The 20,827-nt window shown below is 39.9% G+C and overlaps 1 protein-coding gene and 14 non-coding genes across 15 annotated transcripts in view; all 15 read right to left on the minus strand.

Moving 5' to 3' along the window:
* The window catches only part of LOC149077942 (uncharacterized), a 29,323-nt gene extending 20,951 nt beyond the window's left edge, over positions 1-8,372 (minus strand). Inside the window, exons 1-3 of the mRNA XM_089241422.1 lie at positions 8,160-8,372; positions 2,530-2,656; positions 617-750 (exon numbers count right to left, since the gene is read on the minus strand). Coding sequence (XP_089097548.1) covers positions 617-750; positions 2,530-2,656; positions 8,160-8,202 — 304 coding nt within the window. The 5' untranslated portion in view covers positions 8,203-8,372. The remainder of the gene's footprint in view (positions 1-616; positions 751-2,529; positions 2,657-8,159) is intronic.
* A 6,826-nt stretch (positions 8,373-15,198) lies between these two features.
* On the minus strand, positions 15,199-15,271 carry TRNAR-ACG (transfer RNA arginine (anticodon ACG)). Its single transcript has one exon. It is a non-coding gene; the product is annotated as a tRNA-Arg (tRNA).
* A 261-nt stretch (positions 15,272-15,532) lies between these two features.
* On the minus strand, positions 15,533-15,605 carry TRNAR-ACG (transfer RNA arginine (anticodon ACG)). The gene has a single exon. It is a non-coding gene; the product is annotated as a tRNA-Arg (tRNA).
* A 428-nt stretch (positions 15,606-16,033) lies between these two features.
* Positions 16,034-16,106, minus strand: TRNAR-ACG (transfer RNA arginine (anticodon ACG)). The gene has a single exon. It is a non-coding gene; the product is annotated as a tRNA-Arg (tRNA).
* A 211-nt stretch (positions 16,107-16,317) lies between these two features.
* Positions 16,318-16,390, minus strand: TRNAR-ACG (transfer RNA arginine (anticodon ACG)). Its single transcript has one exon. It is a non-coding gene; the product is annotated as a tRNA-Arg (tRNA).
* A 556-nt stretch (positions 16,391-16,946) lies between these two features.
* On the minus strand, positions 16,947-17,019 carry TRNAR-ACG (transfer RNA arginine (anticodon ACG)). Its single transcript has one exon. It is a non-coding gene; the product is annotated as a tRNA-Arg (tRNA).
* Positions 17,020-18,317: 1,298 nt separating this feature from the next.
* On the minus strand, positions 18,318-18,390 carry TRNAR-ACG (transfer RNA arginine (anticodon ACG)). The gene has a single exon. It is a non-coding gene; the product is annotated as a tRNA-Arg (tRNA).
* A 105-nt stretch (positions 18,391-18,495) lies between these two features.
* TRNAR-ACG (transfer RNA arginine (anticodon ACG)) lies at positions 18,496-18,568 on the minus strand. Its single transcript has one exon. It is a non-coding gene; the product is annotated as a tRNA-Arg (tRNA).
* Positions 18,569-18,673: 105 nt separating this feature from the next.
* Positions 18,674-18,746, minus strand: TRNAR-ACG (transfer RNA arginine (anticodon ACG)). Its single transcript has one exon. It is a non-coding gene; the product is annotated as a tRNA-Arg (tRNA).
* Positions 18,747-19,666: 920 nt separating this feature from the next.
* Positions 19,667-19,739, minus strand: TRNAR-ACG (transfer RNA arginine (anticodon ACG)). The gene has a single exon. It is a non-coding gene; the product is annotated as a tRNA-Arg (tRNA).
* A 211-nt stretch (positions 19,740-19,950) lies between these two features.
* On the minus strand, positions 19,951-20,023 carry TRNAR-ACG (transfer RNA arginine (anticodon ACG)). Its single transcript has one exon. It is a non-coding gene; the product is annotated as a tRNA-Arg (tRNA).
* A 103-nt stretch (positions 20,024-20,126) lies between these two features.
* TRNAR-ACG (transfer RNA arginine (anticodon ACG)) lies at positions 20,127-20,199 on the minus strand. The gene has a single exon. It is a non-coding gene; the product is annotated as a tRNA-Arg (tRNA).
* A 103-nt stretch (positions 20,200-20,302) lies between these two features.
* TRNAR-ACG (transfer RNA arginine (anticodon ACG)) lies at positions 20,303-20,375 on the minus strand. Its single transcript has one exon. It is a non-coding gene; the product is annotated as a tRNA-Arg (tRNA).
* Positions 20,376-20,478: 103 nt separating this feature from the next.
* Positions 20,479-20,551, minus strand: TRNAR-ACG (transfer RNA arginine (anticodon ACG)). The gene has a single exon. It is a non-coding gene; the product is annotated as a tRNA-Arg (tRNA).
* A 105-nt stretch (positions 20,552-20,656) lies between these two features.
* On the minus strand, positions 20,657-20,729 carry TRNAR-ACG (transfer RNA arginine (anticodon ACG)). Its single transcript has one exon. It is a non-coding gene; the product is annotated as a tRNA-Arg (tRNA).
* Positions 20,730-20,827: the final 98 nt, after the last annotated feature.

The raw sequence follows: 20,827 nt of genomic DNA on the forward strand, positions 1-20,827 counted from the left end.
GTTCAAAAGCTGAACTTTACGATCCAGTCGATGCTATATTTACTCATTTGTGGGATTCGAGTCTTGGGAATTGTGAATGGGGGAAGGGCCGAATAATCAGAGTTTTTCCACATAAAGCCGGGTTTTCCTAGGAGCAGGTTTCCTGTGCCGCGCGCAACGTGATTCACCCAGCGCGACACACACGCCGTCCACCCACCAATAAGAAAAAGCAGTGCGACTGTTTTCCTACAGAGCGTAATACGGCTCACGACAGCGCTTTACGTCGGGCGTGATTGGCCGACTGCTTCTGGAGGAGTCAAATGCATCGTGCGTCGCGCGTATTTCACCGATCTCTACATTTTTGTTGTGTTTTCTTTCCTTTCCCTTCAAACCGGAGCATGCAGACGATAGAGTAGCTGATGTCAGGGCCATATACCATAATATAGCCGCCCTGATCTGATGCGCCACGCTAGGAAAACACAAACGCGTAGCGTGATTATGTAACACGTTTCTGCCGGCGCGAAATGGTCTAATTCGGTTCACGCTGCGCAAGAAACCTATTCCTATAGGAAAACCTGGCTTTACAGCTCACACTGCTGACTGAAATAAACTTACCGTACGGCTTAATAATACTCACCGTCGAAGGCGTTGCAAACGATCTTCATATACTTCCAAACTCTCCAGATGATGTCCGTATTGCCTTCTTGCGATTCAGACGTTTGGCACTCGCTCAGTTGCCAAATCAGACATTCCATGTTGTCCCTCAAGGACCTGCACGTAGATGTAAGCACATGATGAATGTTATTATTTGCCCTACTTTTCTAGAAGTAGAAATGAAGAAACTGACTACTGCTAAACTATACATGTACCTCGTCCGCATGCCTCTGCGGAATTGCTAACGAATTGGTACATGTTGGAACGTGCGCGTACGTGTTGTGAACCTAACGTGAAGTTTGTTACCGAATACTGCATGTTATGTGTAGTGCCGACATCAATTTTTCTAACTACGAGTGAAGTGTAATGAGTAAATAATTGTACCGTTGTAGACCTGTTTCTCTCTGTGACGAGATTTTTCAAAGGAGAAATCGGTTCACAATCGCGTCTCGAAGTTGGGAACCGCAGAAAATCAACTTCAGCCGACCACCACTGTGGCGACGGTGGGGGTGCGAACTCGGGTCCTCGCGATGCGAGTTTGTCACTATTAACACTCGACTACCACAGTGACGAGGAAAATGACTGGTTTGGCTTCAGTAGTGATGGGGTGATATACACATCTTTGGTCTTTGTAACAAAAACATCTAACCGGACTTTACCATCAGAAAACATCTACCAGGGGTTCACCCCTTAACAGAACATCTACCAGTGTTTCCGCCTATAAAGAATATCTAACAAGGAGATTCATCCTTTACAAAGCATCTGTTAAGGATTCACCCTTTTAAAAAGCATCTGCCAAGGATTCACCCTTTGCAAAGCATCTGCTAAGGATTCTTTCGCAGAGCGTCTTCTGAGGCTTTAACATTAACGAAGCCTTACCTAAATTTTTCGTATTTCAAAAAGCTTGAACTTTTACTTCGACATTAAAGGAGCGTTTGCTGGACCTTCAAAGGAAGCATTGGAGGAGCTTTAACGTCTAGAGAGCATTTGATTGATCTTCACAAACATACTCTTTGACATGGAAATTTCAATATACACGGGACCCAATATATCTCACAACACTAACGTATTCATTAAGCATATATACTGGTGGTTCTTAACGTGGGGCTACATGGCTCTCCTATACGGTCCTGAGATATTCTAAGGGGGCCCACGAAGGAAAATCAGATGAAAGTGGTGATTTTGGTCCCACAGAGAGCTGTGAAGAAATAAAGCTTTCAAGTGTAATATGGTGGAGGAAAAAATGTGACTGCTTTCATAATTCAGCAGAGCTTTCCATATTACCATTGCCGTCTGAACCCCTGGGTCCGAAGGGGGCATCTCCCGGGGCCTCATATCCACAGGGGGCGTACATGATGAGATCTGGTACTGTGGTTTTCAAATGTGAGTATGCAAATATGTAAGTTGTTACTTCCAGCTCTAAGTATGGGATCCCAGAACATCAATTTGCCCGGGAACCCCCGATGTAAAGATGGCGATGCATGAAAACTTCACTAGAAAGAAGCTCACTGAACTTAAGCACACAGTAAGCGCAGACTCCGGGTATTGTGTTGGGAGGTTCAGTTCATTAGGTAGGTTCGTTGGATCGTGCCGTATTTTACGCAGTCCTATTTTTCACATGTAATTCGGCTCTTGGGAGGGATGATCGCACACTTTCTGGATTCGTGCCTGGTCCCGGGTTCCAGAGGTCGATCTTACGTATGGAATTTTTGTTCACTGTAAATTTAGTAAATATAGTTTTGATTGAATTCAATTCGATAAGTAAAAATGGCCTGTGTGGCTCTTGAATGAGGATTCGGAAGGGGGAGAGATATGACCGGGGCGCCACGAGAAGAAAATGGGGTCCCAAGGGGGCCGTGGGCTGAAAAAAAAAAACCACCACCACAAGACGCTTACCGGCAATGGAATTCCAGCTCGTGCGTTGACATGGCTCTCTTCTGGTTATCAAGACCTTCGAGTATGGCGTGTCGGCATTGCCTTCTCCTGTTCAGGCCGCATTCTTCCAATTCTTTGCCGTTTGTTGCTGTGATAATAATAATGATGTTCACATGAAAAGAAATATATAAATATTTAAAATTTTTCTGGAGAAGTTAATTTGTTGGAAGAGCACGTTTTTTCGACCGAAAGAAGACTTGAATATTGGTCACCGGAAATGTACTCTTGACACACTGAGGCGTATTTCCCCGTAATTTGCCCACACAGGGCTGTCATTACTGTAGCGCACGTGGGAAAAAGTGGACATTCCTTCCTACTGAAATCGAATTCTGGTTCTACGATTATCCAATTTTACGAGTTGTCAACAGGGAAACGTTTTCTCTTGTCGGGCCAAAATATCCGAAACGCATCAGTACTTCAGAAAATTCGCGTCATTTTTGTATTTGCTTTGGTCGTAACGAAACCAGAATCTTTCAAACACTACATGTGTTACCGATTAGGGCTTACTTTTACGAACGTCATTGCTTTTTTTTGTATGGTGTAACGTTGTCCGATTTCTATACTACACAGTTAAGAAATGCATATAAAAACCCACTGGAAAGAGTTAAAGCTAAAATTTTGAAATGAAACCCAAATACAGTCGGTCACGTTTAAACTGATAATAACGATTCTGGCACGTAATATCCTTTTAAGCGGGGGAACGAGTAGATTGCAGTTTCATACCGTAGTATTGATTTTTTTTTGAAAAATACACTGTGTATACAGGGTGTACAGTAAGTGCTTGACAGGCCGTTATCTCATCAACCGTCCATCGTAGAGGTGAGATTCTAATTTGAAAAATGCTCAACCAAAGTTCAAAAACTATCCTGTACCAGTTTTGAAAATCTAAAAAAATCTAAATTTTTATACTATCTCCTTGTCTCCTAACTTCCAATTAGAAAGTTGTTGCCCTGTCTATCCTAAGGCCAACGAAAAAAATTCCGCATTTTTAGGTGCAATGGGATATTCGAATTCGAAAAACGGAGGAAATTTGGGAAAGAAAAGCGTAATATGCGGAATGAACCGTTTTACCCGCATTTAATGGACGGTTGACGAGATAAAGGCCCTGCTAGCACTTACTTGACACTCTGTATAATTATCATATTATCCGAGCAGAAAGAATTATCCGATTTTAAGTTTTACCACTTCGCTTACGAGCGAATTGGCAAGAACGTGGGATGTTCTTTATTTGACGAATCGGCAATAAATATAGCGATATTGTCCTAACCTTACTGCACGTTAGAAAAAGGCAAGGGAAAAAACCAAATGAAAGAGTAAGACAGTATAATAGATAAGGTAATAAGAATGTAGGTACAAAGTTAATTTCTTTTCACCCTCACCCTATCTGTTTTCTTCCACTCTTATAAGAAAGAAATACATCATATGTAAGGAAAAAAAATCCCTATCAGGGTATACAAAAAATCAAAAGGAAAAAAACAACAACTGTAAGGTTGTAACAAAGCTTCGGGCTGATCAGGAGAGAGGAAAGAAAACAGAGTGAACTTGTTTGAATTCATTCCACTGGCGTTTGGACGCAATATTACGTCTTTTGATCGTAAACCGGTAAAAAAAATATCCATAATAACCATACCAATACCAGCGCTAAAGGCGGTTAGAATATATAGTGTGATCTATATATATAGCCTATATGTGGGACGAAATCAATTCAAAAAAGCAAATTAGCTCAATGCTGGGAGAGAAAATCAACAGAAATTACATAATTATCATATATGTTTTCATATATTTTCGGAATTTTCAAAATGTTCCACAATTTTCTCTGTTTTTTTGCCTAGTCATGGCGAGAATGTTTGATGTATTATTGGCTTTTACAGTATAACCATCGCAATAGAAATTAGTCGACACCCAGACGAAATTAGATTTACTCTTCCGTTTTCTGATCAAGCTTCTGTTCATCAATTTCATCCACATTCTTTGTGATGCTTGATATCCGAGATTGAGAAATTCCACGATCTTTGGCAATTTCAGTTTGAGTTCTTTATTATTATTATTATTATTACATTCAAAACTTCCAAGCTGTTCCACAAACAAAAATTCTTTCTTCTCGCGTAATATTTTATTCTTCAAAATTTAAAACATTAAGACATTGCATAAGCCATTAACGTTTGTGCAGATTTTTTGGCGTTTTCTTTTATTTGAGAAGTTAGCGTCCTCTATCGACTAAGCAAAGAACAAAAACAAAACAATATAATTGAATGTATTGAAGATAAAACTTTGATATAACGGGGAACAATTCTAAAATTTTCATAAATTTCAACTTTTCTCATATTTTACTTAATTTCTGAATGCTTCATTCAATAAAAATATTACGTATATAGTTGTTGATACGTATTTACAGATGACGTGTGAATTACATTATTCGATTAAGCGGGGGGAAAAGCTTTAGAAATTACAACATTGAGCGGGGAACTTTAACATTGTATCTATGAAAGAAATTTTGTTTCCAGAGGATTTTATTAGTATAAGCGTGTTATCAGATTATCCATTACCCGATTAAGCGGGGCCGACTGTAAAAAGAGTAGGACTTTACATTACTTTAACGTGTATAGGAGCAACCTCTTTTAACCAAAAAATTGAATCCCAAAAAATAGAGGGTTTCTTATGCATAAATAGTATTACAGTCGAATCCCGTTTCAACGAATACCGTTATAGCGAAAATCTCGTTTTAACGAACACTTTTCTAATCCCCCAAATATGTTTACATAGGAACAATGCTAGGTAACCTGGAATTAATTTATAACGAAATTTCGTTTTAACGAAGTGATTCCTTCGGTCTCTTGGCGTGAGTTATAATGGGATTCGACTGTATATACATACCTTTTCCGACCTTTTTTTTTTTTTAATTTTAAGCCCGAAGAATCAAGGAGGCTTCTCATACACGTCAAAGTACAGTACAGTCGAATCCCGTTATAACGAACTTCAAAAGACCAGAAAAATCCCTTCGTAATGACGAAATTTCGTTATAAAGGAATTCTAGGATTTTGCATTGTTCTTATGTTAACTTATCTGGAGGATTGAAAAGTGTTCATTAAAACGAGAATTTGCGCTATAACGGTATTCATTAAAACAGGACTCTACTGCATATCCGTTTTTTTTAAAAATTTAGTTTCGTTTTCCGGGAGTAGCAACTACCCTAATTATAGTTAGAAAACTATTTTTGTTACTCAATGATTAATTTGAATCAATCTATCGGTTGATAATGTTTCGAGTAACGATTGTTTTTAGAAACAATTTTCTAGCTGGCTTTGCATGCACTAAAAACTTTCGAAAATTTAGAAATTTCAGAAACAGCGCAGAATCGAATCGAAGTCCTGCTAGTATCTCAAGTTATTTGATGATTAATTTTATACCATCAATGGGAAATTTTCTTTCTCTCAGGCGTTCATTCTCGGAGATGGCAGTTTAGATAAATTTACCTGACAAAATTAGAAAATTAGTCAAAAGAGCTCGAGGCAAAGTTCGGCCACTTCAATCTGCATTCGCCAAGTCAAACCCATATCCAATCGAAAGCGTATAGAGTTTTTCAGCGAGATATCTAAAGAGTCATTTGACTCCTGGTCTAAAAATGTTCTTGATAGAACACTAATGCAATTGTTGCTATAAAAATGAATGTAGATATCGTGAAACCTCATAAAATTTAAGCCACTAAAAAATGTATTCCTGCTGATGGTGGTTCAACAAACTATCAGTTTGGTGGGTTCTTAACCTTTTATGGTCCACGCACCCTCGTGTCGTTAAAATGAAGACCACGGACCACTTTTGGAATAATATTCAGTGTGTTATGTAAAATAAATGAGTTAATTGTCTTGAAGCTTTTGAGAAAAATAAAAGCCTTTAAAAATAAAATTATACATATGCAGTCGAATCCCGGTATAACGAACTCCAAGAGACCGGAGAAATCACTTCGTCATAACGAAATTTCGTTATAGAGGAATCCCAGGTTTTTGCATTTTATTCCTACGTAAACTTATCTCGAGGATTAGGAAAGTGTTCGTTAAAACGAGATTTTCGCTATAACGGTATTCGTTAAAGCGGGATTCGACTGTATAACCTTAATCCATCATGCTCACGGATGCCTTGAAAGTTTTCCAAGGACCCTCAAGTGGTCCGTTGGAATCATCTTCTGAATGCATGCGCCCAATTCCATATCCCGTTGCCGGGTATCTAGGCCGAGATCTTCGGCAGGGTCTCAGTCCCCGGATTTTTCCCAGGCCCCCCTCCATAATAAATTTATAGAGGAAAAGTAAATGAGATTAATCAAAAGCTGGGGCCCTATCAGTCTTTCTTCCTATGGGGTGGGGGAGCCATGGCGTAAAATTACCGTGGTGAGATGAAATGGGGATCAAAGCAATCGGAATTTCACATGGAATGATAACACTATGTAACACGGTTTTTGTTCTTGGTCAACATATCACGTTTCTCAATGGTTTGCGACTAAAAAAACACTGAATACAGCTATTTCATGCTTTAAACTTTGCTTTTTGTGGTCAGGGGAATCGATATTTGCGAATTGATCATTAACCATTGGCTGATCTGGTGACTGGAATATTAAATGTGAAGAAAAATGCTTTCTCACTGTGATAATAAATTAAAAAACACTTCATATTTCCTCTTTTCTTGCTCCCAAAAATAATTGCCAAGATATTTCCGACGTGTTCTCTCTTATATAGATGCACCAAGTTGAGAACTCTTTGATGAAGGTGCTCGTTTGGGTAAGCATTCACGTTTTCTTTGAGTTTTTCAGGATGAGCGTGGAAGATGTAATGTGCCTGCCATATGTACCGTAATTACAGTGAAGAATGTGGAATACAAAGAACTTCCCAAAAAAGTCAAGGACCGATAAAGAAGCTTGGGATATATCTGTTCGCATGTTTAACGAGTTCATGGGTAACCGATGGACCAAAAACAATCTGGAGCTTGTGGAAAACTAGAATATAAAGTGTTTCGCCAGAAATCGAACATTACATTCTCGTGCTAATCTCGAAAAATTCAAAGAAAGTGGGTACTTATCCAAAAGAGCACCTTCGCCAAAGGACTTGGGGCATGTATATATGGGTGAACACATGGAAAATATCATGACAATTATTTTTGGGAGCTGAAACGTGAAAGTGAAGTCTATACGAAAATAAGAATAGAAAAGTTCCATTATTTTTTAAATTTAAAATTTTATTTTGAGTCAATTTTTTTCTGTTAAATGTCTAGATACGTGACTTATATTCTAAAAGTTGTTTACAGTTTTTACAATTATGTGTGAAAATTTCTTTTTTTTTGTCATTTTTAATATTCCAGACAACCAATGAGCCAAGGGTAAATGACTAATTCACAAGTATCGATCTCCTCAGGACAGAAACAAAGTTTGAGGGAGGTATAATCGTCATTTTCATGATTATTCAGAGGCCAAGCAAACACAGAAATTATAACTTCTACCCTGGAACAAATAAAATGTTACAATGTTAGATAGTTTAATTCGACAATATTTGATTGGCCTGTTGTGGACAATGCATTTCCCTACAAGGAATTTAAATTTTACTCACCAGGAACCAGAAGAACCATTCCCAAGAGGAAAGATAGAAGCATGACTTCTTAACAGGATTCCTTCACGCAATGGCTTCTGCGAGTCTTGGAATTTGACTTCCCGGTTGACTGTTCCAGTGGTAGAGTCGATGATAACTGAATGAACTGGACGAATGAATAGACCTCAAAAAAATTTTCTTGGGTGCTATTGAATATCGAAATTAGAATGTGGCCAATATGAAGGGAGAAGAAAAGGGAAACCACAGAACACTACTGACCATTACGTAATTGATGGAATTGACGCATGCGCACTTGACCCACTTTCGGTTTCTTTTGTTTTTCGTTTTCTCACTTTATTCTAATACATTATTTGTTTCCCGTTGGACGAATGTCGACAAACATCCGCCAATGACAGAGAAAAAATTATGCGCATAAATTTTTTCGAAATTTTCATTAAAGTTCATGACCAATAAGCAGATGTACTGTGCCATTTCCTTTAAAAAATTTGAGTTTTCCTTTGAAAAATTTTAAAAACTTGAATTAAATTTAAAAATTTCAATATTTCCTGAGACAAAATTTTAGATTTTTTCACTTAATTACACTCATAAAAAATTCAAATGGTTTTCAATATCATTTTAGCACATATTGTGAATAATTATCATAACAATTTGTATAAAAATCGATGTATGAATTGTAATGAAATTAAATATTCACACACAAAAAAAATCAATAAATAAATTTCTCTCAATGAATTATTATAAATTTTCAAAAAAATATTACGCTTGAGTAAATTGTAATAAATCATAGAAATTTTTCTTTATTAAGTTGAAAGAAAAGTGGAACACTGAAAAATTATAAATTCATCAAAAAAATAAAAAGTAGCTGCAATAAAGTTTTGAGAAATTATTAAAAAGTGTAATATGAAATTATATATTACCTTAAAAAAAACCCATGAAGAATTTGTATCTCTAATGAACTTTCTTAAATTTGAATGGGTTGGTATATTGAGAAATTATTTGAAATTATTTGAGAAATTATTTGAAACTGATCGATTCTTGAATGAATTCGGATTCAAAGTTTCACTAAAAATTGCAAAAGTGGCATAAATATAATGAGTTTTTTTTCTGAGCTATTTTTGATAATTTTCGATTAATTTTCTTTTAAAAATTTACAATAAATATCAAGTAAAAGTTGTTAAAAATTCATTTATTATACTAAGTGTCCTGAACACATTTAAAAAATTAACAATAAATCAACCAATTTATTTAAAAACGCGCGATTTGCTATAAAATACTTATCATGGCCTAGAGATATTTATTTTAATTAAAAAATTTGTAAAAAATTTCACTCACAGACAGCGCTGTAACACGCAAAACTCGACATAACACATAGAGTGATAATTCCTGTTCGTGACAATGTGTGTGATTCATAAAACTATCACAATTCAATATGAACACACTTTGTAGCTCGGGCTACACCTAAACGGGTGAAAGGGTGTTCATATTGAAATGTGGTAGTTTTATGTTACGTAAATCGTCATAAATATTAATTACACACTGTTTGTGTTGCATTTAAGTGTTATGTCTAATAAATTGTGTTAATTTTTTCGTGATACAGCGTTACTTGAGAGTGGAATTTTGACGTACTTTTTGTTTATCAAATGAAACTGTAGACCATACATGCTCAACCAAATGGCGCGCGGGACAAACGAGGCCCTCTTATCCATATGACGTGGCCCGCGACCTCAAACCTATTTTTGTAAAAATGAACCATGCGGCACATTTACAGATCAATCGAGGGACCACGACATATTTCCAGATGCTTGAGTGACCCGCAACGCAGTTACAGAGCACTTAAGCAGCCGTAATGCAGTCACATAGACCGGGGTGTGCTCGGTTGACTTGAAGTTACCCGCGACACAATTCCATATCTTTCAAACAGCTCGCGACACATTTAAATATCATTTTGGTGACCTGCGGCACACTTTCAGGGCATTTCAACTGATGTCTCAGCGACTCTCCAGTTATGTTACATACGGCACAGTTTCAAAGCATTTGAGCGGCATTCTTTGCGATTCTACGCTTATGTTACACAGCACAGTTCCAAATCAATCAAGCGGCCCGCGCCACATTTCTAGATCACTCAAGTGACGCACCACACGTTTTCAAACCAATGAAATAATCCGCATTCTCCCAAAGGATGAGCACCCTTGCTCTAAGCCACGATAAAGTATTTTGATGCGGACCGCACAATTTTTTTTGTCAACCGGTTGGTTGATTTATTATTAATATCTTACGTGTGTCAATGACTTCTCATCCAGCCTGTATTATTGAAAACGTTATCAACGGCCATTGCTAATACCTTTCCCTCCATTATACGCAAAAAACTGCACAATTTCGAATCATTAACTCCTAAAAAAAATTCTCTAACATTCACAAAAAGACACTGTACTAATCAAAATTTAATAGAATTAATTACAAAGCCTTATTTAATTATAAACGGCTAATGGTTTCGAACGCGATACATAACCACTGACCGAAACCACACGCGCCCTTGAAACGCAAAAAAAAAAAGCCACCTTGAAACAATTCAACTCGCAAAAGCACGATAATAACAACAACAATAATAGATGCCAATGGACATAAAGAGCATGTAAAAAAGGGAGAAGGGGTCAGCTTGATGACATGACACCGGCTGACTAAAGAAACAATTGGCCGTTTGTTGCCACACAAACACGCCCATAAAGAAATTGTCTTTTCTCCTTTTGAAAAGCTTTATCATTATATTATATCGATTGACAAACACTAACACTCGACGCACGCCTCTTGGCTTGGAACTTGCTTAAGACAACCATTAGAGAATGTCACCAGTGTTGGGTATAGTTTTTTTTTTTATATTATAAATCTCAACATGGAATGACTAAGATGGGTTCGTCCTTGAATTCTTGGGCCGGATGCTATAACTGGACACGTAAGAGGATCTTATGAAATCATGGCTTCCGCTCTTAGAGAGAGATTTACCTACGCGTTGAAAATATCTTATAAGGTAAAATTGGATTTTTTTCTCCCCCCCGCAATTACGTTATAGAAGAATTAATGCCTGGTACGGACTGGAACAAAACTTGAAATCGAGTTGTTTACAGTCCTGAATTGCCGGATAAGAAAAAGTAATAATTTATAAGAAAGTTCTGAAAAATGAAAGGAACTTTAATACACAGATCGTACATTGATGCCTCAGCTAATGAAGATATTTTTGGGGGTTTCCTGCCTCGGCTAATTGGCCAAAGGGGCCTCCTTACACGTGAAGAAGAGGAATACCCGTGTAGTTAGGCCAATGGAGGCCCTGCACGTGAAGAACGAAGAGACCCGTGTGGACCGGCCACAAGGGCCCTGTACGTAAGAAAACGGACAACTGTGTAGCCAGGCCATAAGGGCCCTACCCGCAATGCAACGAATATCTGAGGAACTGTTGAGAAAAAAATTGACATTACAACTGTTGAGAAAAAAATTGACATTACAACTGTTGAGAAAAAAATTGACATTACAACGAAACGGATGCGCCGTGAAGCATCCAGATGTCTGTAAATATGTTTCGTGTGTAACTATTTATTGTTTTGATTAATAATGAAGCTCCGGAAAGAGGGCGCGATGGTTCTGAGGACGGGGGAGAATTCGGTCGCGGGGGGCGTGATGTGGGGTTTTTGGGGTGGTCGGGTGGCGGCTGTTGTGGGACTTGGCTGAGGATGTTTAGTTTGGGTTGGGGGGGGGGGACGCGAACATCCTGGTGGTGCCGGGCGGCGATGCTGGGCTATTGTTGGGTTGGGAATGGGATGGAGGCAGGGTGGCGAGATTTGGTGAGGGGCGTCCTGGGGTGGTGGGTTGGCTTCGCTTGGCTGATACACCAGTAGGTTTACCCGGCACGTCCGTGGTCTTATGACCACTGTGCTTAAATTGCAATAGCGATAGAGCCTGGATGTGCTCGGTTCATTCTGTATTCCGACTCGGCTAAAAAATATGGATTCAGCTAAAGAAAATTTTCGTTGATATGGATGCACGCGATGAGGGAAGTACTTTGGAGAGGGAACACAAGAAAGTTTCGGGGAGAAGGGGGAACGAAAACTTACTTCCCGAGAAATTCGGAGTTACCACACGGCGAAAACCGTTTAAATTAACAAAAAATGATTAATATAGAATATAAAGGGTATTTTCTTTCGATATCCTAAAAATTTCACCAAAATATTGATTATTTTCCTTTTCATTTTTCGTTAATAAATATAATCAGCTAATAAAAATCTCCACAGCAGTTACAACCGCTAATGACAAAGCCAGGACTCCCACCCGGAGTCTTCCGATACTTAGTCAGACGCGTTATCCATTTCGCCACTAGTCTTACTATATGACATGTACAGTATATGACTTGAACTAACTAACTAAATGCAGTGGAATTCGCAAAAGTAATGATTTCATGGACAAATACAAATTTCAACAGTGGTTATAAACGCTAACGAGCCAGCCAGGATTCGAATCAGGAAACTTCTGATCCGTAGCCAGACCAACATCTTCTAGAGCAGAAAGCCTCCGCGCGAAGCATTGACGTCACCGAAGTCGCCGATTTCATTTGTAGCCATTGGAAATGTAGCAGTCCGACGCATCCTAAATCTTAAGTCTATCCTAAGTCCGACGTATCTTTTTTTGCAGTATATTCAATGACTACAGGTGAAATTAAGACGCCTTCATATAAAAAAAAAAGTGTATAAAGGGGTTCCAGGTGAAATGAAGGAATTCAGTGACGTCACGAGCTTTGCGCGGAGGCTTTCTGCTATAGAAGGTGTGGCCAGACGCGTTACTTTCTGCCATTGGACCTACAATATGGCGCGTATTTGACGAATTAGGGAAATAACAAAGTGAAATTCACAAAAGTAAAAAGTAAACACAAGTATATATGCTATACTACACTCATGCCCATAAATTAAGGGTAATTAAGAATCACACGGAAATCGAAATCTAAAGTAAAAATTTCACCTGTAGAATCACACGCATCTGCAAGAATGATATGCAAATTTCCGGAAGCTACCAGATGATGCCGATAGTACGTCACAATGGCGAGAGTGTAAGAGCGGGGTATATAAGGAATGGTGGCAAAGAAGTAAAATTGTTCACAAGAGTTCTGTAAGGCGCTCAGTGCCATAAGCGAATAGTTATGACACAGACGACGCATGTGGATGATTTTTTACGTGGTAGAATTATCGGCCGCCTGGAATATGGGCGTACTCAGATGGAAGTATCCGAGGAACTTGGAATTGCCCAAAGTGTCATCTGTAGGCTTTGGCAACGATTCCAAGATAACGGAAATGTCAGTAGACGTTACTGTACAGGTCGCCCCCGAATTACAACGCCGAATGAAGACCGGTATTTGGCAGTAACTGCCAAAAGAAGCAGACGGAGCGCAGCATCCGACCTGTCTCGTCAGCTATCTGCAGTCACGGGTACCACAGTTTCAAGGCAAACCGTGTACATGCGTTTGGGAGATATTGGTCTATATGCTCGCAGGCCAGTCAGATGTTTTCCGCTCAAGGCAACTCACTGTCGGCAGCGATTAGCCTGGAGTAGAGAACATGCAATGTGGACATCGTCACAGTGGGCTTGTGTGATGTTTTCCGACGAGTCCAGGTTTAGCTTGCAGTCTGATTCACGTCGGACTTTCATATGGAGAACGCCAGGTACCCTTTACCACCAAGACGACATCATTGAACGACACCGATACGGTGGTGCAGCATTGCTCGTTTGGGGTGGAATCCTACTGGATTCCAGAACAGATCTGCATGTTCAAACGGGAACCATAAAAGCCCAAATTTATTGGGACATCATTCTGGAACAACATGCACGTTTGTTTAGGGGTGCCATGGGCACAGAATTTGTGTTTATGGATGGCAACGCCCGTCCTCACCGGGCAAACATCGTAAACGAATGCCTTGAATCTGAGATATAACCGGTATGGAATGGCCAGCATTCTCACCTGACTTGAATCCGATAGAGCATGTGTGGGACATGCTTGGCCGACGAGTTGCAGCCCGTCAACCACCTCCTACATGTGTACCGGAACTTCGGAGAGCATTGCTTGTTGAGTGGAGTGATCTTCCTCAAGATCAGATCGATAATTTGATACTCAGCATGCCTAGGCGTTGTACGGACTGTATTTCATCGCATGGGTGACATACAATGTATTAACCATCATACCAACCATGTAATAGTAAGTTTTTGTAAAGGAGATATTTTTTACAATTGCTCCAGGGAGCAAAAATCGTAGTTTTTATGAATGGTATCATACATACATCATCGTTTTTGTTCTTTATCTTTTGTTTAATAAATGGGCTTTATGAATAAGTAACGTTTGTTTTGTTTCTGAACCTTTATTTGCCGGAGCTGGCATTATCCTCAATTTATGGACATGAGTGTATGTAATAGTATGCACATAAAAAACAGAAATCTCAACAGCGCTTGCAACCACTAACAATCCAACCAGGATTTGAAGCGAGAATCTCCTGATCCCTATTCACACGAGTTATCTGCTGCGCCACTGGCCCTACGAAACGGAGGGTCCATGACTTGAACTAGGACAAAAAAAGCAGTGGAAATCGCAAACTGATTTTTCGTGAAAGAAAAGAAATGATATATATAATTTAATTCTCTATTTGTTCATGAAATCAAGTAATACGTTTGGGAATTTCAAAACTTTTAATTAAAGAGTTCAGTCAGACGCTTTACCGGTTGCGCAACTGGTACTTCAATATACGACATGACTTAAGCTAATGTAGCAGTGCAATTCAAAGAAATTAATTGATTTCATGAACATATAAAGAGCTGCACTGCTGTAACAAACACTAAACAAGCCAAGACTCGAACCTGCTATCTTCTGATCAGCAGTCAGACTCGTTATACGCTGCGCCACTGGCCCGGTGTTACACGGTGTACATGAGTTGAACTAAGTTAATAAATTAGTGGAATTTGCAAAGGGATTTCACGAACAGATAAAGAATTGATCCGCGAATAAAACAGTAAACGAGCCAACCAGGATTCGAACCTGGAATCTTCTGATCCGTAGTCAGACGCGTTGTCCGTTGCGCCAATGGCCCGGCATTACACGGTATACATGAGTTGAACTAAGTTATTAAAGTAGTGCAATTTGCAAATGGATTTCACGAATTGATCCGCGAATAAAACAGTAAACGAGCCAGCCAGGATTCGAACCTGGAATCTTCTGATCCGTAGTCATACGCGTTATCCGTTGCGCCAATGGCCCGGAATTACACGGTGTACATGAGTTGAACTAAGTTATTAAAGTAGTGGAATTTGCAAATGGATTTCACGAATTGATCCGCGAATAAAACAGTAAACGAGCCAGCCAGGATTCGAACCTGGAATCTTCTGATCCGTAGTCAGACGCGTTATCCGTTGCGCCAATGGCCCGGCATTACACGGTGTACATGAGTTGAACTAAGTTATTAAAGTAGTGGAATTTGCAAATGGATTTCACGAATTGATCCGCGAATAAAACAGTAAACGAGCCAGCCAGGATTCGAACCTGGAATCTTCTGATCCGTAGTCATACGCGTTATCCGTTGCGCCAATGGCCCGGAATTACACGGTGTACATGAGTTGAACTAAGTTATTAAAGTAGTGGAATTTGCAAATGGATTTCACGAATTGATCCGCGAATAAAACAGTAAACGAGCCAGCCAGGATTCGAACCTGGAATCTTCTGATCCGTAGTCATACGCGTTATCCGTTGCGCCAATGGCCCGGAATTACACGGTGTACATGAGTTGAACTAAGTTATTAAAGTAGTGGAATTTGCAAATGGATTTCACGAATTGATCCGCGAATAAAACAGTAAACGAGCCAGCCAGGATTCGAACCTGGAATCTTCTGATCCGTAGTCAGACGCGTTATCCGTTGCGCCACTGGCCCGGTGATACACGGTGTACATGAGTTAAACTAAGTTAATAAATTAGTGGAATTTGCAAAGGGATTTCACGAACAGATAAAGAATTGATCCGCGTTGCGCCACTGGCCCGGTGTTACACGGTGTACATGAGTTGAACTAAGTTAATAAATTAGTGGAATTTGCAAATAGATTTCACGAACAGATAAAGAATTAATCCGCGAATAAAACTGGAAACGAGCCAGCCAGGATTCGAACCTGGAATCTTCTGATCCGTAGTCAGACGCGTTATCCGTTGCGCCACTGGCCCGGTGTTACCCAGTGTACATGACTTGAACTAAGTTAATAAATTAGTGGAATTTGCAAATAGATTTCACGAACAGATAAAGAATTGATCCGCGAATAAAACAGTAAACAAGCCAGCCAGGATTCGACCACGGAATCTTCTGATCCGGAGTCAGACGCGTTATCCGTTGAGCCACTGGCCCGGTACTACACGGTGTACATGAGTTGAACTAAGTTATTAAAGTAGTGGAATTTGCAAATGGATTTCACGAATTGATCCGCGAATAAAACAGTAAACGAGCCAGCCAGGATTCGAACATGGAATTTTCTGATCCGTAGTCAGACGCGCTACCCGTTGCGCCACTGGCACGGTGTTACATGGTGTACATGAGTTGAACTAAGTTAATAAATTAGTGGAATTTGCAAAGGGATTTCACGAACAGATAAAGAATTGATCCGCGTTGCGCCACTGGCCCGGTGTTACACGGTGTACATGAGATGAACTAAGTTAATAAATTAGTGGAATTTGCAAATAGATTTCACGAACAGATAAAGAATTAATCCGCGAATAAAACTGGAAGCGAGCCAGCCAGGATTCGAACCTGGAATCTTCTGATCCGTAGTCAGACGCGTTATCCGTTGCGCCACTGGCCCGGTGTTACCCAGTGTACATGACTTGAACTAAGTTAATAAATTAGTGGAATTTGCAAATAGATTTCACGAACAGATAAAGAATTGATCCGCGAATAAAACAGTAAACAAGCCAGCCAGGATTCGACCACGGAATCTTCTGATCCGGAGTCAGACGCGTTATCCGTTGAGCCACTGGCCCAGTACTACACGGTGTACATGAGTTGAACTAAGTTATTAAAGTAGTGGAATTTGCAAATGGATTTCACGAATTGATTCGCGAATAAAACAGTAAACGAGCCAGCCAGGATTCGAACATGGAATTTTCTGATCCGTAGTCAGACGCGCTACCCGTTGCGCCACTGGCACGGTGTTACATGGTGTACATGAGTTGAACTAAGTTAATAAATTAGTGGAATTTGCAAAGGGATTTCACGAACAGATAAAGAATTGATCCGCGTTGCGCCACTGGCCCTGTGTTACAGGGTGTACATGAGTTGAACTAAGTTAATAAATTAGTGGAATTTGCAAATAGATTTCAGGAACAGATAAAGAATTGATCCGCGTTGCGCCACTGGCCAGGTGTTACACGGTGTATATGAGTTGAACTAAGTTAATAAATTAGTGGAATTTGCAAAGGGATTTCACGAACAGATAAAGAATTGATCCGCGTTGCGCCACTGGCCCGGTGTTACATGGTGTACATGAGTTGAACTAAGTTAATAAATTAGTGGAATTTGCAAAGGGATTTCACGAACAGATAAAGAATTGATCCGGTATGCGCCACTGGCCCGGTGTTACACGGTGTACATGAGTTGAACTAAGTTAATAAATTAGTGGAATTTGCAAATAGATTTCAGGAACAGATAAAGAATTGATCCGCGTTGCGCCACTGGCCCGGTGTTACATGGTGTACATGAGTTGAACTAAGTTAATAAATTAGTGGAATTTGCAAAGGGATTTCACGAACAGATAAAGAGTTGATCCGCTTTGCGCCACTGGCCCTGTGTTACATGGTGTACATGAGTTGAACTAAGTTAATAAATTAGTGGAATTTGCAAAGGGATTTCACGAACAGATAAAGAATTGATCCGCGTTGCGCCACTGGCCCGGTGTTACATGGTGTACATGAGTTGAACTAAGTTAATAAATTAGTGGAATTTGCAAAGGGATTTCACGAATAGATAAAGAATTGATCCGCTATGCGCCACTGGCCCGGTGTTACACGGTGTACATGAGTTGAACTAAGTTAATAAATTAGTGGAATTTGCAAAGGGATTTTAGGAACAGATAAAGAATTGATCCGCGAATAAAACAGTAAACGAGCCAGCCAGGATTCGAACCTGGAATCTTCTGATCCGTAGTCAGACGCGTTATCCGTTGCGCCACTGGCCCGGCGTTACACGGTGTACATGAGTTGAACTAAGTTAATAAATTAGTGGAATTTGCAAAGGGATTTTAGGAACAGATGAAGAATTTATCCGCGAATAAAACAGTAAACGAGCCAGCCAGGATTCGAACCTGGAATCTTCTGATCCGTAGTCAGACGCGTTATCCGTTGCGCCACTGGCCCGGTGATACCCAGCGTACATGACTTGAACTAAGTTAATAAATTAGTGGAATTTGCAAAGGGATTTGACGAACAGATAAAGAATTGATCCGCGAATAAAACAGTAAACGAGCCAGCCAGGATTCGAACCTGGAATCTTCTGATCCGTAGTCAGACGCGTTATCCGTTGCGCCACTGGCCCTGTGTTACAGGGTGTACATGAGTTGAACTAAGTTAATAAATTAGTGGAATTTGCAAATAGATTTCACGAACAGATAAAGAATTGATCCGCGTTGCGACCACTGGCCAGGTGTTACACGGTGTATATGAGTTGAACTAAGTTAATAAATTAGTGGAATTTGCAAAGGGATTTCACGAACAGATAAAGAATTGATCCGCGTTGCGCCACTGGCCCGGTGTTACATGGTGTACATGAGTTGAACTAAGTTAAAAAATTAGTGGAATTTGCAAAGGGATTTCACGAACAGATAAAGAATTGATCCGGTATGCGCCACTGGCCCGGTGTTACACGGTGTACATGAGTTGAACTAAGTTAATAAATTAGTGGAATTTGCAAATAGATTTCAGGAACAGATAAAGAATTGATCCGCGTTGCGCCACTGGCCCGGTGTTACATGGTGTACATGAGTTGAACTAAGTTAATAAATTAGTGGAATTTGCAAAGGGATTTCACGAACAGATAAAGAGTTGATCAGCTTTGCGCCACTGGCCCTGTGTTACATGGTGTACATGAGTTGAACTAAGTTAATAAATTAGTGGAATTTGCAAAGGGATTTCACGAACAGATAAAGAATTGATCCGCGTTGCGCCACTGGCCCGGTGTTACATGGTGTACATGAGTTGAACTAAGTTAATAAATTAGTGGAATTTGCAAATAGATTTCAGGAACAGATAAAGAATTGATCCGCGAATAAAACTGTAAACGAGCCAGCCAGGATTCGAACATGGAATCTTCCGGTCCGTAGTGAGACGCGTTATCCGCTGCGCCACTGGCCCGTTGTTACACGGTGTACATGAGTTGAACTAAGTTAATAAATTAGTGGAATTTGCAAATGGATTTTAGGAACAGATAAAGAATTTATCCGCGAATAAAACAGTAAACGAGCCAGCCAGGATTCGAACCTGGAATCTTCTGATCCGTAGTCAGACGTGTTATCCGTTGCGCCACTGGCCCGGTGCTACCCAGTGTACATGACTTGAACTAAGTTAATAAATTAGTGGAATTTGCAAATAGATTTCACTAACAGATAAAGAATTGATCCACGTTGCGCCACTGGCCCGGTGTTACACGGTATACATGAGTTGAACTAAGTTAATAAATTAGTGGAATTTGCAAAGGGATTTCACGAACAGATAAAGAATTGATCCGCGAATAAAACAGTAAACGAGCCAGCCAGGATTCGAACCTGGAATTTTCTGATCCGTAGTCAGACGCGTTATCCGTTGCGCCACTGGCCCGGTGTTAGAGGGTGTACATGACTTGAACTAAGTTAATAAATTAGTGGAATTTGCAAACATTTCAGGAACAGATATAGAATTTATCCGCGAATAAAACAGTAAACGAGCCAGCCAGGATTTGAACCTGGAATCTTCTGATCCGTAGTCAGACGCGTTATCCGTTGCGCCACTGGACCGGTGTTAGCCGGTGTACATGACTTGAAGTAAGTTAATAAATTAGTGGAATTTACAAACATTTCACGAACAGATATAGAATTTATCCGCAAATAAAACAGCAAACGAGCCAGCCAGGATTCGAACCTGGAATCTTCTGATCCGTAGTCAGACGCGTTATCCGTTGCGCCACTGGCCCGGTGTTAGCCGGTGTACATGACTTGAACTAAGTTAATAAATTAGTGGAATTTGCAAACATTTCACGAACAGATAAAGAATTTATCCGCGAATAAAACAGTAAACGAGCCAGCCAGGATTCGAACCTGGAATCTTCGGATCCGTAGTCAGACGCGTTATCCGTTGCGCCACTGGCCCGGTGTTGCACGGTGTACATGAGTTGAAATAAGTTAATAAATTAGTGGAATTTGCAAATAGATTTCAGGAACAGATAAAGAATTGATCCGCGAATAAAACTGTAAACGAGCCAGCCAGGATTCGAACCTGGAATCTTCTGATCCGTAGTCAGACGCGTTATCCGTTGCGCCACTGGCCCGGTGTTACACGGTGTACATGAGTTGAACTAAGTTAATAAATTAGTGGAATTTGCAAAGGAATTTTAGGAACAGATAAAGAATTGATCCGCGAATAAAA

The sequence above is a fragment of the Pholcus phalangioides genome, unplaced genomic scaffold, assembly GCF_987345545.1.
Source record: "Pholcus phalangioides strain wild (caught in Gottingen) unplaced genomic scaffold, Ppha-v1.0 ptg000014l_1, whole genome shotgun sequence".
Taxonomy (NCBI): Eukaryota; Metazoa; Arthropoda; class Arachnida; order Araneae; family Pholcidae; genus Pholcus; species Pholcus phalangioides.